This window comes from Oculina patagonica, chromosome 3 (genome assembly GCF_052425735.1).
Source record: "Oculina patagonica isolate OP01 chromosome 3, crgOcupat, whole genome shotgun sequence".
In the NCBI taxonomy this organism is placed as follows: Eukaryota; Metazoa; Cnidaria; class Anthozoa; order Scleractinia; family Oculinidae; genus Oculina; species Oculina patagonica.
The window spans coordinates 27241759-27256051 of NC_135760.1; the positions used below are offsets into that span (position 1 = coordinate 27241759).

The following is a 14293-nucleotide window of genomic DNA, read 5'->3' on the forward strand; positions in this document are numbered from 1 at the left end:
TATCAACTTTGCAACAAAACCTGAACACAAAGGTGGTAATAAAATAAAATGCTTGAAGACTGAGCTTGTCATTTCCCACGGACCTCAACGGGCCAAATACTTTCGCGTCCAACTTATTGCATTGTAAGACAGCTAAAAGGGCCAATAATTAAAAATAGCCAATCAGAACACTCTTGTTACCGCGGTGTTGGGCCACGACTGTTGTGCAATAGCACCAAAATAACGAAATACCGCGAATCATGTTATATATCCTATATAACAGAAAAACGTTACAACTTATCACTCTTTTTATAATGTGGCGTTGGATGATGACAAAATATAACTTACTAGCCGTGTGGGTGAGCTCGGAATGAAAACAATTAATAACAGTAATCAGACTATGGACAGTTAGGGCCTGTTTACAAGCAGGTAGGGTAACCCTAGTGCTAGGGTTACCCTAGCAGGAGGGTTACCCTAGCGCTCCCACATTTCTTCTTTTTTTCATCGACGTGTTTACAAGGCAGCTAGGGTTACCCTAGCACTAGGGTAACCCTAGCTGAGCGGTAGGTTTCCCTAGCACCAGGGTAACCCTAGCGCCTTGTAAACGCTCTGCTAGGGATAACTCGCCTACCCGGGACAATTTTATTTGGCTCCAAGAAGCCAGATATGTTTAAAAATACCGACAAAAACAGCGAATTGTGACCAAGAAACATCGTGTTCATTCACAATTTGTCGTATTTTTGCACTGGAACGGAATTATTTTCGAATAACTGCTTTTTACGACAAAATTTTACAAGGTTAACTGAAGCGTAACCGGTGTAAGTTGACCCGAGTAGTAGGGTTACTCTACCTGCGATTTTTGCTTGTAAACCCGGGCTATCTTTAAACCCTCTTGCTAGGGTAACCCTAGCACTAGGGTTACCCTACCTGCTTGTAAACAGGCCCTTAGACGGTGTACCAATAGATGCGTTAGTTATTTTGCGAGAAAGAACAAGTCCGATTGGTTTACTTTTCGCATTCAAAAGTTATTAAAGTGAGATCTTACTTTGTAGGAGGCGAATAAGTATTGAACAATCAAACCCGGTACTACCAAAAGCGCATCTGCGTAAATCTGCGTATAGCAGGATGAAGATTCCAGGCCACCTCAGGCACTGATTTTCCAGGTTCTTCTGGACATGATTCTCTGATTTGAATGAGTGTAACTTATTTTATGACCTACGGTCGTGTCCTCCTTCCCTATATGTCAAGCAGGTTTTAAAAACCTCTACCAGGGAGGAACCACACACCAGCCTTCTGTAGGAGCCCATGACTTGGGTGTTTACAGCCTGAACCACGATTTGGAACGACGCGCGAGAGCGAAAATACCGCGCGAGACCGCGCGCGTCTTCTCGCTTTCTCGCGCCGTTCCAAGTCTCCTCTCGGTTTTACGACTGGGGAGGGTGACTGGGGTTGAAAATGGCATTGTCAATGTTTACGCCAAAGGCGTGCAAAATCTTGAAAAATACCCCCTCCAAGCTTTTGATTTTGACAAGGACGTTATGTAGTTTAAAAGGACATATTCCAAGGCGGTCATTTCTTTATATCCCGGGGAACGAAGAACGAAAAGTGTCAAAAGCTACTGGGCTGAATTCTGACTGTGTCGTGTTGGATTGTGAAGATGGAGTGGCGGCAAACAAGAAGGTAAACTCAAATTCGTACTAATTAATCGATGTCTGGAGAAATACTTGAAACTTTGTTCAGTGAATGAATTGCAAAGTTTTGTAGTCTATTCTCACAAAATTTGAACGACTAGTGACCCCTAGGAGGGACAAAGTCACCGGGGATCAAAAGGGCCCGGCTGTTGGGCCATTTCATTTTATATCCACCCCTTCCCCCCCCCCCCCTATATATATATATGAGATTTTATGAAGGGGATTTTTAAAGTCATTTCTGAGGTGGTAGCCCTATCGGCGCTTTTGATATTTCGAATATTTCTGAAAGGGGTTAGGGAAAAGTTGGCTTTTTTCTGAAGGGGTTTTGAAGAATCAGATTATTTCTAAAAAGGGGTATCATGTCGGCACTTTGCTTTTTTCTTAGGGGGTAAATATTGACTTACTTCATCAATAGGGGGGTGTGGATATAAAATGGAATGGCCGTGGGGGAAAAAAATTGTTTGTTTGGATGATCGTAACGATAACAGCCAATATTCTTGTTTCTGATTGGTTCAGATCTCGTGGGTTGTCCAAGTTGAACTTTTTTGTGCAGATTGAACATCTACACCATTCATACTTCAATGAGCTGCCGAAAGCATCTGGAACCTTCTTAAGTATTTGAAAATTAAAGGTGGCTCTGCAACCTCTCGGCAAAAGGTTGTATCTTAACGTACTAATCATTAATCAACAATAAAAAAATGGGGATCACCAGCTGGTAACTATAAGTACTTTAAGCTAAAATTGATTGTGGTTTTGATAAGTTATATTGTTGCTGTGGTAACATATTATAACAGGAAAATGACTACAACTTATTTACCAATGACTGGGTATTTGTTTGATTTGGTAGATTTCTCAGGTTCTTAAGCAACTTTCAATCACTGAATATTTGCTTTTAATGCAAAACTTGCTTCTGCAAGCCATTTCTTTTGTGTACATGCCAATGCTTTACCAACAACAATGTATACATTGCTTTTTGTTTTCCATAGGAAGAGGCAAGGAATACAATCCATAACCTTCTTGGTCAGTTGAGTTTTGGTTCCAGTGAAGTATGTGTTCGTATCAATTCTATTGAGACTGGTCTGGCAGAAGATGATCTAAGAGCTGTATTAAGAGCAAAGGTTCATCCTCATTCCATTGTGGTGCCCAAAGTTGAGTCTGTGGAGCATTTAGATTGGGTAAAGTAATGTTTTTCTCAAATTGTATACAGTAGAAGCCCGCCTTACGGTCACCTCATTTAATATGGCCACTTCTTTACACAATGTATACATGAAAATGGACACTTTTGTCGCAGCAAAATGCCTAACACTTTTTTTAGAAAACCCCCTTAATTCAATCATCATGTTAATATGGCCAGTGGCCTCATTGTAAAATCCCAACACGTAAATAAATTCACCTGATTAATATGGCCACTCAAACCAAGGAGAGACAAATGAATAAATTTTCTATTATCTGGTACAAACAACAATGCATTTTTTCTCTGAACATAGGTCATTCTTAGTAAACTGAATATTAGCAAGTGTTTTGTTCTCTAGGCTTTGATACACTTTCACTAACACATGTTTACTTGTTAAAGTTCAACCAAAAGTACTCATGACCAGTACAAACCAAACACTCACTGTTTTTCCAGTAAGAAAGCATTTCAACTCTAAGCGTCTGCAATTAGTGCCATATTAATTGACGCTTATTTTGTAGGACTCTTCAAAATTTTTAATTCCTTTTATCTATTGTTCTATTGTTAGTATTAGTGATCTTGTTTTATATCTGTCATCTTGTTTATGGCATTATGGATAGCATCGTATTTCATACCATGTGCCTCTCTAAATATAGGGTATAATAATAGTGTACATTTATTACTCTGTTCATTCACTAGAGTTAACAAACGTTAGGTATGCACTGTCTGCATGATTTGTTCAGTACGTTCTGTTCTTTCCCATCCCTCCCACCCTTTGGTGGGCAGAGAGCTTTATTTCTGTTGTCCTTATCGGTTTGTAAATCACTATAGGAAATAAATCTCTCTTTTGCCAAACAAAGAAAGTGGTGTGTCCTGATTTATTGACTTGTTTATTTAGATATTCTGGGGAATTACAAATATATTGTATATATATTTTTGAAATACGATAATAACATCAGTGTATGGTTTCTCTCAATTTATTCAACTTCCAGCTAAGTGACAAAGTTTCTTCCATTTCAAAATCAAGAAGTGAAAGGCTTGGTCTTATCACTCAAGTTGAAAGTGCACTTAGTCTTCTTAACCTTCGTGCTGTCTGTGAGCATGGCACCTCTAAAGACAGACCCTTTAGGTTTGAGGCTTTAGTATTTGGATCAGATGACTTTCTAGTCAGTATAGGTAAGTGCCTACAGCATGGACGTATACAAAACATGGACCCCGGTCCATCGACCACCCCTGTGGACCCGGTCCATGGACCACCTTGTGGACCCGGTCCACACCGGAAAGGGTTGAAACAAGCGAAACGAAACAAAATCACTAAAACCCAGTACCATTAGTGAGAGCTAACCGTAAACAGGCTAACCTGAGCGTTATTCAGGCTAACCGAAGTGCTATTGAGGCTAACTGGAGTGCTATTTAGGCTAACTGGATCGAATGGCCAACCGGAGTGGAAGGCATGAAAAGTGCTCTCCGGTTTATAGCCTGAATAGCACTCGGTCAGCCTAACTAACACTCTGGTTAGCTTGTTTACGGTTAGCTTTCAATAAAAAGGTTTTGCTTGTTTCGGTGATTTGTGTTGTTGTCTATGCCACTCTTTCAGCCGTTTCGGTTGTTTCGGCAGTTTCGCCGTTTTGATCATTTCGGTGGTCTAGCTTGTTTCGGTTGTTTCTTTTCGGTGGTTTCATTTCGTTGTTTTGTGTTTTAGTACCTGCCGTCAATTTATACCCTTTCCCCATTCTACACTTTAATTTCCTTTCGAAAATTAGGGGTGGTCCACAGGGGTGGTCCATGGACCGGGTCCACAAGGTGGTCCATGGACCGGGTCCACAGGGGTGGTCCATGGACCCGGGTCCATGTTTTGTATACGTCCCTACAGCATAACTTTGCTATTTAATTGTGTATTTTGTTTTGAGATTTTTTAGGCCATTAAAGAAAAGTTATCCACTATGAAAATGTACAAGAAAAAATGAGGAGGGGGATTATTGAAGCCACAGTTTGGTAAATTTTTTCCAGAGACTTACAATATTGTTCTTTCAATCACAAGTTCAAGTAAAAAATTCCACATGATGGAAAAATTGTATAATGAAATGCCAGCATTTCTGCAAGCTTGAAATAATTAATTTTCTGGGAATTGTGATAATGTTTCTCGGTAGTGGTGATAATTAAACAGAAAAAGGGTGTATCAGAAAACATGACAAACCTGTTTGTGGGGATGTTTGAAAGCTGAAGGCCAATGGAGAGTGAAGAGACAATCCAGAGAAGGGACACACAGAGACTTTGAACAACAGAGGCTACTAGACAAAAACATAGCACATTTCATGGGAGTCTTTAAGGGCAAATATGCAGAGAAAGGGATTTCCCCTCACTAAATAGATTTCATACATTCAGAAGACTGTATGATAACTTTGCAATGCAATGAGGAACTTATATTTGTTCTGTTTTAGGAGCTACACGTACTGAAGATGTGAAGGAGTTGATTCATGCTCGTCAGAGTGTAGTTGTTCATGCTAAAGCTTATGGACTCCAAGCTATTGATATGGTGTACATCAACTTCAAAGGTATTAAGAATCATAATCATGTATACCAGGCAAAATATGTTGCCATGTAAGAATAATTAAAATTTATAATTAAAATACAGAAAAGCAACAGAACGAAATCTGAGAAATTTAAGTGAGAAATTTGTAATTCTCCTTTCTTTTAAATTTGGTCCATTTGTCCGTGATTTGCCCAAAGAAATGTATGGTTTATTAAATTGTTTCTTGCAATAGTTAAAGTAAGATTTTTTGAGGTGACTGAAATCATTAATTTGTTTCAGACCCTGAGGGTTTAAAAGCGCAAGCTGAGGAGGGTGCAAGGTTTGGTTACACTGGTAAGTTATATATATTTTGGTAAGCCTGATTAGTTAAACAGCTCTGCTTTTTCAATGATGGTTTTGTATAGTAAGGGAAGATATTTCGGAGCCTAGTGGCATAACAGGCCAGTTCTTAGTGACAGTTTGAATAAGTAAGGGTTATTTTTAGGAAATGAGGGGATATGTGAATAAATCACATATCACCCAGGTGCCTAAAAATAACCGGCTTATTTTTCACATGGGCGAGGTATCAATTGTGGTGTAAAACAATAAGAAACATGCTTTTCTTCGTTGTTTTGATGTTGTTGTGCTGAAGGAAAAGAAATACTAAACAATAGAAAAAAGGTTCCAAAAAGAGGCACTGGAATTTAAACAGATTTTTTTTTTTTTTTTTTGATACGCCAAAACAACCAATATGCGTGCCAAGCAAGCTTTACAATAGATCAAAGTTTTCGAAAGTACGCACTGGGATTTTGTAATATTGCTTTATGGTACCGACAACTTTGCAACCAGGTTTTTTCACCACTTCACTCCAAAGTTGGCAGAAATGATGAGTGAAGCTGAGGAAGAAAATTTTAATGGTTCGATAAATCCAGGCAATGCAATTACTTAAAGAAATTGCTATGCTCGAAGAATCTGGAAGAGGACTGCGAAAACGCTCAGTTTAACAGTGAAGAGATGACAGAAGGATGGTTTAGCTTTTAAAAGGCAGATGAAGAAGTCTCAATCGGCAGCATTAAAAAAGGGACTGATAATAAGAAAAAATGTCAAAGAGCGATATCGTCGTAGATGACAAAGAGCTGCTGGCCAGGAACAGTGAAAGGATCCAACTGAACACAGAAAGGGTAACATTTTGGTGTTTGAATGCTTGGAATGAGTAGGTAACCGACAGGAATGCACTGCTTCAGTATTCTGAGAAAGAAAACGCAGAGGCAAGAATTTGAAATGTACTTCTCATGTTTTCAATTTAAGCAACTGCTCAGTAGTATTTAAAATGTAACAACAGTCTTGGCAAAATAGATGCAACGCTATCAAAGTAAGGTTTTGTCTGTTGATGCGATGCGATGCATATGGGTGTGCAGCGAGGGGAATATTACTGTAATATTCCCCTAGGGGATTATCAACTCTAATATTCCCCTAGGGGAATATTAGAATATCAGCCCCGCTCTCCCCTGTTACAATCAAAGCCGCCCCAGCTTTTCAGACAGTTGCTAATTAGCAGGGTTTATTCGATATAATCAGCTTGGAAGAACAAAGGAAAACGAGCCATGTGAAAAATAACACAGTGTAACTAGGAGTATTATTACCGGTACTCCCTGTAGATGAGATGCAAGTCCATTGCAGGTTACCTCTAGCATCTAGCATGGCGACGGTGACCACCCCTTCCCTAGTTACCCTTCAATGAGTATCAATCACCTCACCAAGAAGTGAACCCTATTTTTTTTGGTTTTTCCTTCACAGGTAAACAGATAATACACCCAGGACAAATAGACATTGTAAACAAAGCATTTTCACCAAGTGAGGAGAAGGTTAAATGGGCAACAGATCTCGTAAAGGCTTTTGAAGAACAAGAAAGAATTGGAAAGGTCAGTTAAAGCTGGTTTGTGAAATACAGTAGTGTCAAGTGTTAACTAGGAACATCTTTCTTCCCTTGTCGGACCCTCTCTAATACAGACAACAGACACTAAATCTCGAGGTCACCTCAGGGAGCAAATTCACGTAAAGTTAACCTCTTAATTTGGACACCTCTGCGTTGTGTATGTAATACAATTTTTGTGTGGTTACAAAAACAACAACACTTTATTCACCTTAGATGACTGCGTTGTAGGCCATTTCGGTTGAAAGCAGTGATTTGTATACAGAAAATGAAGCTGAAATGTGCAATGTAGTACTCTACTGATAGACAGTGTGTCTCAATGCTACATATTAATCAATTTAGATGAGTGTGAGCCTCATTTCAGTTACAGAACACTTCACTCTGTCAATAGAGTGATAAAAGTGACGTCATAGTGGTGACCACTATAATACAGACACCTCTCTAATACGGAAACTTAGCTCTTTCCCTTTGGTGTCTGTATTACAGAGGTTCAACTGTATTTATATACTTGACGGGGCAAGCGTGTCTAAGTAAAGTTCTACCTACCTACCTACCTTCTTTCCCATTCCGTGATTCTCCTTTGCAGCTGGCACACAACAAAAAAAGACCCATGCAGATAACGGCTGCAAAGGAGACTGTCCCCACCCCCCTTGGCGATCAAATTTGGCAGGAAAACTGTCCTGATTTTGGGCTCATGACGCATATTACCTTATTATAGGAAATTAACGCTTGTGTTAATTAGGGTCTTTGAAATTAACTTAAATTAACGCGAATCGAAGGAAATATTACTACCCAAAAAAAGGAAATGAACGCGAAAGAGAGTGTAACATTTCAAAATGAAGGAAATTAACACGACGTACACAACGAAAAACACTTGTTGAGACAACAGGAACAAGTTTGCTTCAACAGGGTCTCAACACTAGGCGTATAATCCTAGACGGAAACAATGTTCGTGATTCTAAACCCAAACGTATGGGTTAAGCGAAGGAATCTGACCGCTTCGAGTGTCCACCATGAAAAAAATATAGCTTTTTCCTTGGAGATAAGAACGTCTGGACTGTTTCGCAAAGTGGGTCCAAAATAATGGAAATTAACAGCGCGGAAATTTAACGCTAACAAAAATTAACGCGACTTAAATTAACGCGAATTTTTTAAATTCGCGTTAAGTTCATGAAGCGTTTATTTCCTATAATAAGGAAAGGGATTGCTGATTTGGCAATATGGTGCTAACGCTTTTTAAAGCTTCAGAAGTAGTTTTTAACAAACCCAGGCCATTACTTTTAGGCTTCCATTGGTGTAAATAAGTCTTCTGGGGTTTGCCTCGTGCAAGTGTCCCTTTACATTGTGTCAAATATCCGGGAGATTCAGCTACCAGTTGGAAGAGCCGGAGATACGGCCTGAACATTGAAAGTCATAGAAACAGAAAGGCCTTCATTGGTCACTTTGTAAACACCCACCCAAAGCTTAGGTATAACTAGGAAAAAGCTCTGTAAATACTAGCCCTTGATGTAACGACTTTTTAATCTTTTTTTCTAAATAAATAGGGAGCCATTGATTTCCATGGTAACATGATTGACATGCCAACAGTTCAGCAAGCGAGGAATGTCATTAGACTAGCAGAGGCGACAGCGAGAAAGTGAACGGACTTCAGGAAATTTCTGTGCCAAACACTATAAAATACATCTTTACTAGACTATAAACAGAAATCTTAGAAGATTACGCCTGGACAAGGAGGCAGTTATCCCAGTGCTGACATTAGTTTACTTATATGTCTCAGTGTGCACAAATGATGATGGATTTCGTCCAACAGAGCCCCATTTTTCCATCGCCCTGTCGAGACCATTCGGCAGTGAGTCGGGTCGTCGCAAATTTTAATAAAGACTATAAGTGCTTTGTTGGATCAGTAGGTTTTAACTGTTCTCGCATCACAAGAAAACCAACCACAGATTTGTATCGTATGCTGGGGAGGTTAACATATTGTGCATGGCTCAATTTGAGTCAATTTTATGTGGACAAATGCAAAAACAGAAAGGATAAAAAAATATGAAGTACTGGGTTTGTTTCTTACTTGTATTAAATTACCCGGCCAGTGCTACATTAACTTAGTCTAGTGTTTTCAATACACTTTATCGACTAATATACGTAGTCATTGTTTTTTTACACTCATTGGTTCTTCATACCTTATGGTACCCAGTGTAGTGCCTACCCTTGCCTTGATCGGATTACCAGGCTTCCACTCTATTGCAGCGCGTTACTCGACACAATGCTCCAAGTGTATCTCGAAATGCCTTTCTGAACTGCTCATTCAAAAATGCATATATAATGGGATTGCAAATGGCGTTTGTGAAGGCAAGCCATAATGCCACCAAACCATACGAAGAAGAATCACTTACATGGAAACCAAGTGTGCCGAGTACACTGTATACAGCGAAAGGAAGCCAACAAATTTGAAATGCCAGAACAGTAGCGAGTAGTATCTTGACTAGCTTCTCTTGTAGTTGAAGTCTTCTCCGTCCTTTCAGACTCCTCTGTTCATGTGGTAAGATGATCTGGTTCTCAGACGGACAAGGAGAAATAACTTGCGATAGGCGACTAGTGTTAGCGTCCGAAGGCGTGATATTCCTAAAGCTCAGTGTTTCCATTGGATATGAATCGGCTGCAGGACTTACATGTATAACCTCAACATGCGGCTTTGAAGCCGCAGCAAATTTGTAAGCAGTTTCTATTTCGCTAACCTCCGTTAGCTCAGGTGCTTGGCTGTCTCTGGCGTTAGAGTGTCGAGGCGTGGTATTACGTGTAAGGAAACTCTTGTTGTGCTCATTAACAAACTTCACAATCTTATAGTAAAACACGATCATGAGACACTGCGGTGCGCAAAATGCGATGGAGAGTATTGTAACACTGTAAGACAGATCTTTGGACCAGTTCAACGAGCAAGTGGAAAGACTGGAGGTGAATCTAAATTCGCCCCAACCTACAAGTGGCGGGAAAGACAATATGGCGCTGACTGTCCATATGACGCACAACATTGACTTGGCCATTCTCCATAGTTCAAGTGTCGAGTAATGATACTGCGAGGTGATGGTCTTATATCTGTACAGACTGAAGCTAAATAATGTCAGAAATGTTGCATTTGAGATAAAAACTAAAGCGAACGCTTGCGCCTGACAAATGATGTCGCCAAAAATCCAGTGGTTATTACAGATGACTGTGATGTAGGAGAGAGGAAGGCAAATAAGAGCTGCTATAATATCAGTCACTGCCAAATTCACGACAAACAAATTAGCTGGCACGCCGCGGATGGCTTTGGTTCTCGCAACTGAGACGAGGACGAGGGAATTACCGCTGATAGCAAGCATTGAGATACACATCATTGGTATGGCTTTACCAACAGATGTTATGTTGAATGCTGTAGAGTCATTCATCGTGCCGTAGAGAAGTAGACTGACGTTGAGGCACAGTTCAAATAGCACGACGAGGAGAGTGATTTCTTTTTCAGATTCTCAGCTTCGTTGATTACGTTTTACGGCTTGCACCCCTCTATATAGTACGTTTGAAGGCACAGAGATTTTACCCCAAGGCAGAGATCGCGAAGCTGTGTTTTCTTTTGAGAAGAAGGTATTATTGGTGAGAATAACCCAGGTAATGGAAGGCAAAGTGAAAAGTTACCGGTAGTTTGACTGTCAGTATAAACGGATGACATTACCTGTCGATTTTCCTGAGGGCCCAATCTGTAGCACACTTTTGACTTTCGCTTTCGCTTGATTCGTTCAACTACTCATAACCTCTATTTTGTCGGTTTTTTTGTTAGTAGAATGTGGTTTTCCTTCCAGCTAAGTGTCAAAGTGTCAATTACATATTACATTAGCAAAAGTAATTTCCGTACTGTTTTCAGTTTTTCTTTGTCAAGTATCTTTTAAAAAGCTCTGACAAGTGCCGAATGTATTTTATATTCAAACGACAGCAAAATTAACTCATCTTATGCACCTGTCCCCCGCTAGAACATAACTTGGAGCTGGAGCCGATGGCGATGAGTTAATTTTTTGTAACGAAAACAGCTGGCGCAATATCGCTGATAAGCAACTATAACCAATAGTGCTAATTAACAAAATATAATTAACTGCGAGAAGAGCACGATAAGGTTTTTTTTGTTTGCTTTAATACCGGTATACCGTAAAATTCCTGTCATAAGCCCCCCCCCCCCCCGGTTATAAGTTCATCTACCACCTGGAAAACAAACAAAAAAATCCGGTTATAAGCCCTCTCCCGGATGTACGCCCCCTTTTGCTGGATGACAGTACTGAACAGGGATAACTGTTGCTTTATTATCAATTTTAACTTAAAAAACGCATTTCAATCAACACTGCCGTGGCTCGTTTCAAAACATTTTTTATTCCGCTTATAAGCCCTCCCGGATATATATAATCCCCTTCGTCTAAAAGCCCACCCAAAACCCCTTACGAAGTTGTGTAGAAGCCCTGGGCTTATAACCAGAATAACCAGACAAGTCCTCCCATCTGCAATGTTCACTTGTACTGATATTTTTATCGTGCGCAATCACTGAAACTCGTTTGCTTCATCAGGATCGCCAAACAATACTATGAATACTATGTCAAATTTTCGATGTTTAGAAACCCCGATGAACCACAAGCATTTGATGGTTTTCAAAATTTCTCTCTCTCGTGTGTTATGGTTTTTTCTTTGGATACACACTTGATTAGAACCAACCATGCAAAACAGTTTTCATCCGATTGTCAGCTATATGTCGGTATGTCTAAAAATTACCCAATGAGCACGCGAGAAATTTAACAGACAGTTATTGTAAAATCATTTTTGAAAAACAGGAGACCAATAAACTCAAGAAAGGCTAATATAGAGATGGAATTGACGTAAAGTATATGAAAAAATTCATATTTGAACTGTGCATAGATGTAAAGTAAAGAAATGATCCTCACAGTGAGTTGTGATAAAATAAATTGCAAAAAAAAGAAGCCTGAAAAAATTCAGAGCTTCAACGGGATTTGAACCCGTGATCTCCGCGATCAAACAAAGGCCGTTAAAGCCTGATTTTTTTTTCAAGCTTTTTTCTTTGCAATTTCACTGCGAGGAGCATTTCTTTACTTGAGAAATAAAATTTTCAAAAGGAAGCGCAAAAACATCGGTTTGCCCTACTCAGCTAATAAGAAGACAGGGGTAGTTAATTCAGATAAAATAGAAAATTTGGAAAAACTTTTTGTTGAAAATTCAGATCACATCCTCACATTCCGAAACATTTGTGCAAGATATCTTCAAACTGACGATGGGTTTCTGTGTACACCCAACGTGCAGTAAGGTAGCCAGAAGCAACAGAGAATAGCGTCATTTCTGTGAAATATGATAGGCTCACATAATGTAGAACGCGCGTTACAATCCTGGTGACAAGGAACTCAGTACAGTGGAACCCAGGACACCCCGTTATAATGGACAGTTTCGTTGGTCCCGACGAAAACCTCGTACATTTTCTCTTAAATTAACCCGCTTAATACGGACACCCGTTAATACGGACAACGGACACTTTACCGTGTCCCGAGTGACAAACTGTCATACATTGTCAACCCCGCTTTACGGACACTGTTTATCTGTGCACTGTCAATTTTCATTGTCGCGATTATTTGGTAACTTGAAGACAGTTGGACCCTGGTCAAAATAGAAATAACGACAGAATTCGACCACTTAAAACGATTTTATTACAAAGAGTAGCTTAATAGCGTGACTTGCAAAGGTTTTGTCGAATCTTCAGTACGCCTGGTTGTGTCGCAAGTTAAAAGCTTCCGTGCAAAGAAAAGTTACCGTCTTTTTTAAACGAGTTTAGAGTTTTTAAACTCCAAAAGAACGGTTATGGTCAGAGTTTCAGTTACAAAGGAACATTCTGTTGCTGTCGAAATACGTTTTATTTCTAGTATATAGTAAAGTTGCGACATTTTCAAATAATCCCAGTGTTAAGTTATTAAAGTTTAATTCGAGTGTCTGACTTGATCGTAAGGTTTTCGTAAAAACTATTAATTTTAGTCAGAGAGTTCACAGTTTGCATTGGCTACAGTTACAGTACAATTAAATAACGTTTTGTTGCCGTTAAAAAGTTTGCCTTCCTCTTAGTGTCGATAAAACATGTATCCGTGACTTTTTTCTGTGACCCTGTTTTTAAAATACGGACACCCCGTTAATACGGACAATTTGGCCTGTCCCCTTGGTGTCCGTATTAACGGGGTTCCACTGTATTAACAAAAGCGACAGGGAGTTCACCACGGTCACACGTCTCAGGCGGCTTTTCTTTCTATTCAGGGAATTTCGTTCATATTGAAGTGTAAGTATGAGCAAGGATCGATAAAATAGTTGCTGAGTGTAAACATATTCCCATTTCCTTAGGTTAACGAGTGTTTGTACTTCAGTAAATGTTCCGAGACAGGGAGCGCTTTCTATTTGTGCGGAGAAGGCAGTTGTTTCGGTGGTAAATCAAATGGAATGGTCCTTTACACTGGGAAATTTTCGGAGAAAATGGAATACCTCCAGAGGTATTCCTCTCTCTCCTCGTTTTTACCGGAATGTTCGAAATATGAATGTACCATTTTGCTTTTTTCGCACAATTACCATGCTCCTCAATCAAATACGTGGGAAATGAAATGAAACGGTCCCTTCCACTGAAACGTTTTCAAAATATACGGATTTGTCCCGTACCATTGTGCTTGTTAAAAAATGAAACATTTGCCCGAAAATTCTCACCCGGCCGGGTTTTCCGCACATGACTGGAAGCCGACCAGGATAAAAGTTTCAATGGTGCCAGGTGTTTTTATAGGAAAATCCATTACCGAGAATTCTCCCTGCTATGCAATTCTATTTAAAACCGTGTACACAACATAGAAAACTAATTTACAGATATTAAATAAAAAGGCTTCGCAAAACGTCAAATTCGGGCTGATAATTGTGTTAAGAATAGATAAAGGACGGCTCTTAACAGGAGGGAGGGGGCG

At 39.6% G+C, this 14293-nt stretch overlaps 2 protein-coding genes across 2 annotated transcripts; one reads left to right on the forward strand and one right to left on the reverse strand.

Annotated features, from left to right (window-relative positions):
- Positions 1 to 1419: 1419 nt before the first annotated feature.
- LOC144647332 (citramalyl-CoA lyase, mitochondrial-like) lies at positions 1420 to 9463 on the forward strand. Its single transcript, XM_078507122.1, has 7 exons — positions 1420 to 1659; positions 2657 to 2845; positions 3834 to 4017; positions 5283 to 5396; positions 5654 to 5707; positions 7151 to 7275; positions 8831 to 9463. Exons 1-7 carry the CDS (start codon positions 1435 to 1437, stop codon positions 8924 to 8926), a joined length of 987 nt encoding a protein of 328 aa, XP_078363248.1. The 5' UTR covers positions 1420 to 1434; the 3' UTR covers positions 8927 to 9463.
- LOC144647331 (putative G-protein coupled receptor No18) lies at positions 9377 to 10711 on the reverse strand. The gene has a single exon (XM_078507121.1). It carries the CDS (start codon positions 10709 to 10711, stop codon positions 9509 to 9511), a length of 1203 nt encoding a protein of 400 aa, XP_078363247.1. The 3' UTR covers positions 9377 to 9508.
- Positions 10712 to 14293: the final 3582 nt, after the last annotated feature.

Bases quoted from the DNA above. Each gene is read 5' to 3' on its own strand.
- LOC144647332 (XM_078507122.1), top strand. From the start codon at position 1,435: ATGGCATTGTCAATGTTTACGCCAAAGGCGTGCAAAATCTTGAAAAAT. The intron at 1,660-2,656 runs GTAAACTCAAAT...TGTTTTCCATAG, and splicing joins GAGTGGCGGCAAACAAGAAG to GAAGAGGCAAGGAATACAAT. The intron at 5,397-5,653 runs GTATTAAGAATC...AATTTGTTTCAG, and splicing joins GGTGTACATCAACTTCAAAG to ACCCTGAGGGTTTAAAAGCG.
- LOC144647331 (XM_078507121.1), bottom strand. From the start codon at position 10,711: ATGAATGACTCTACAGCATTCAACATAACATCTGTTGGTAAAGCCATA.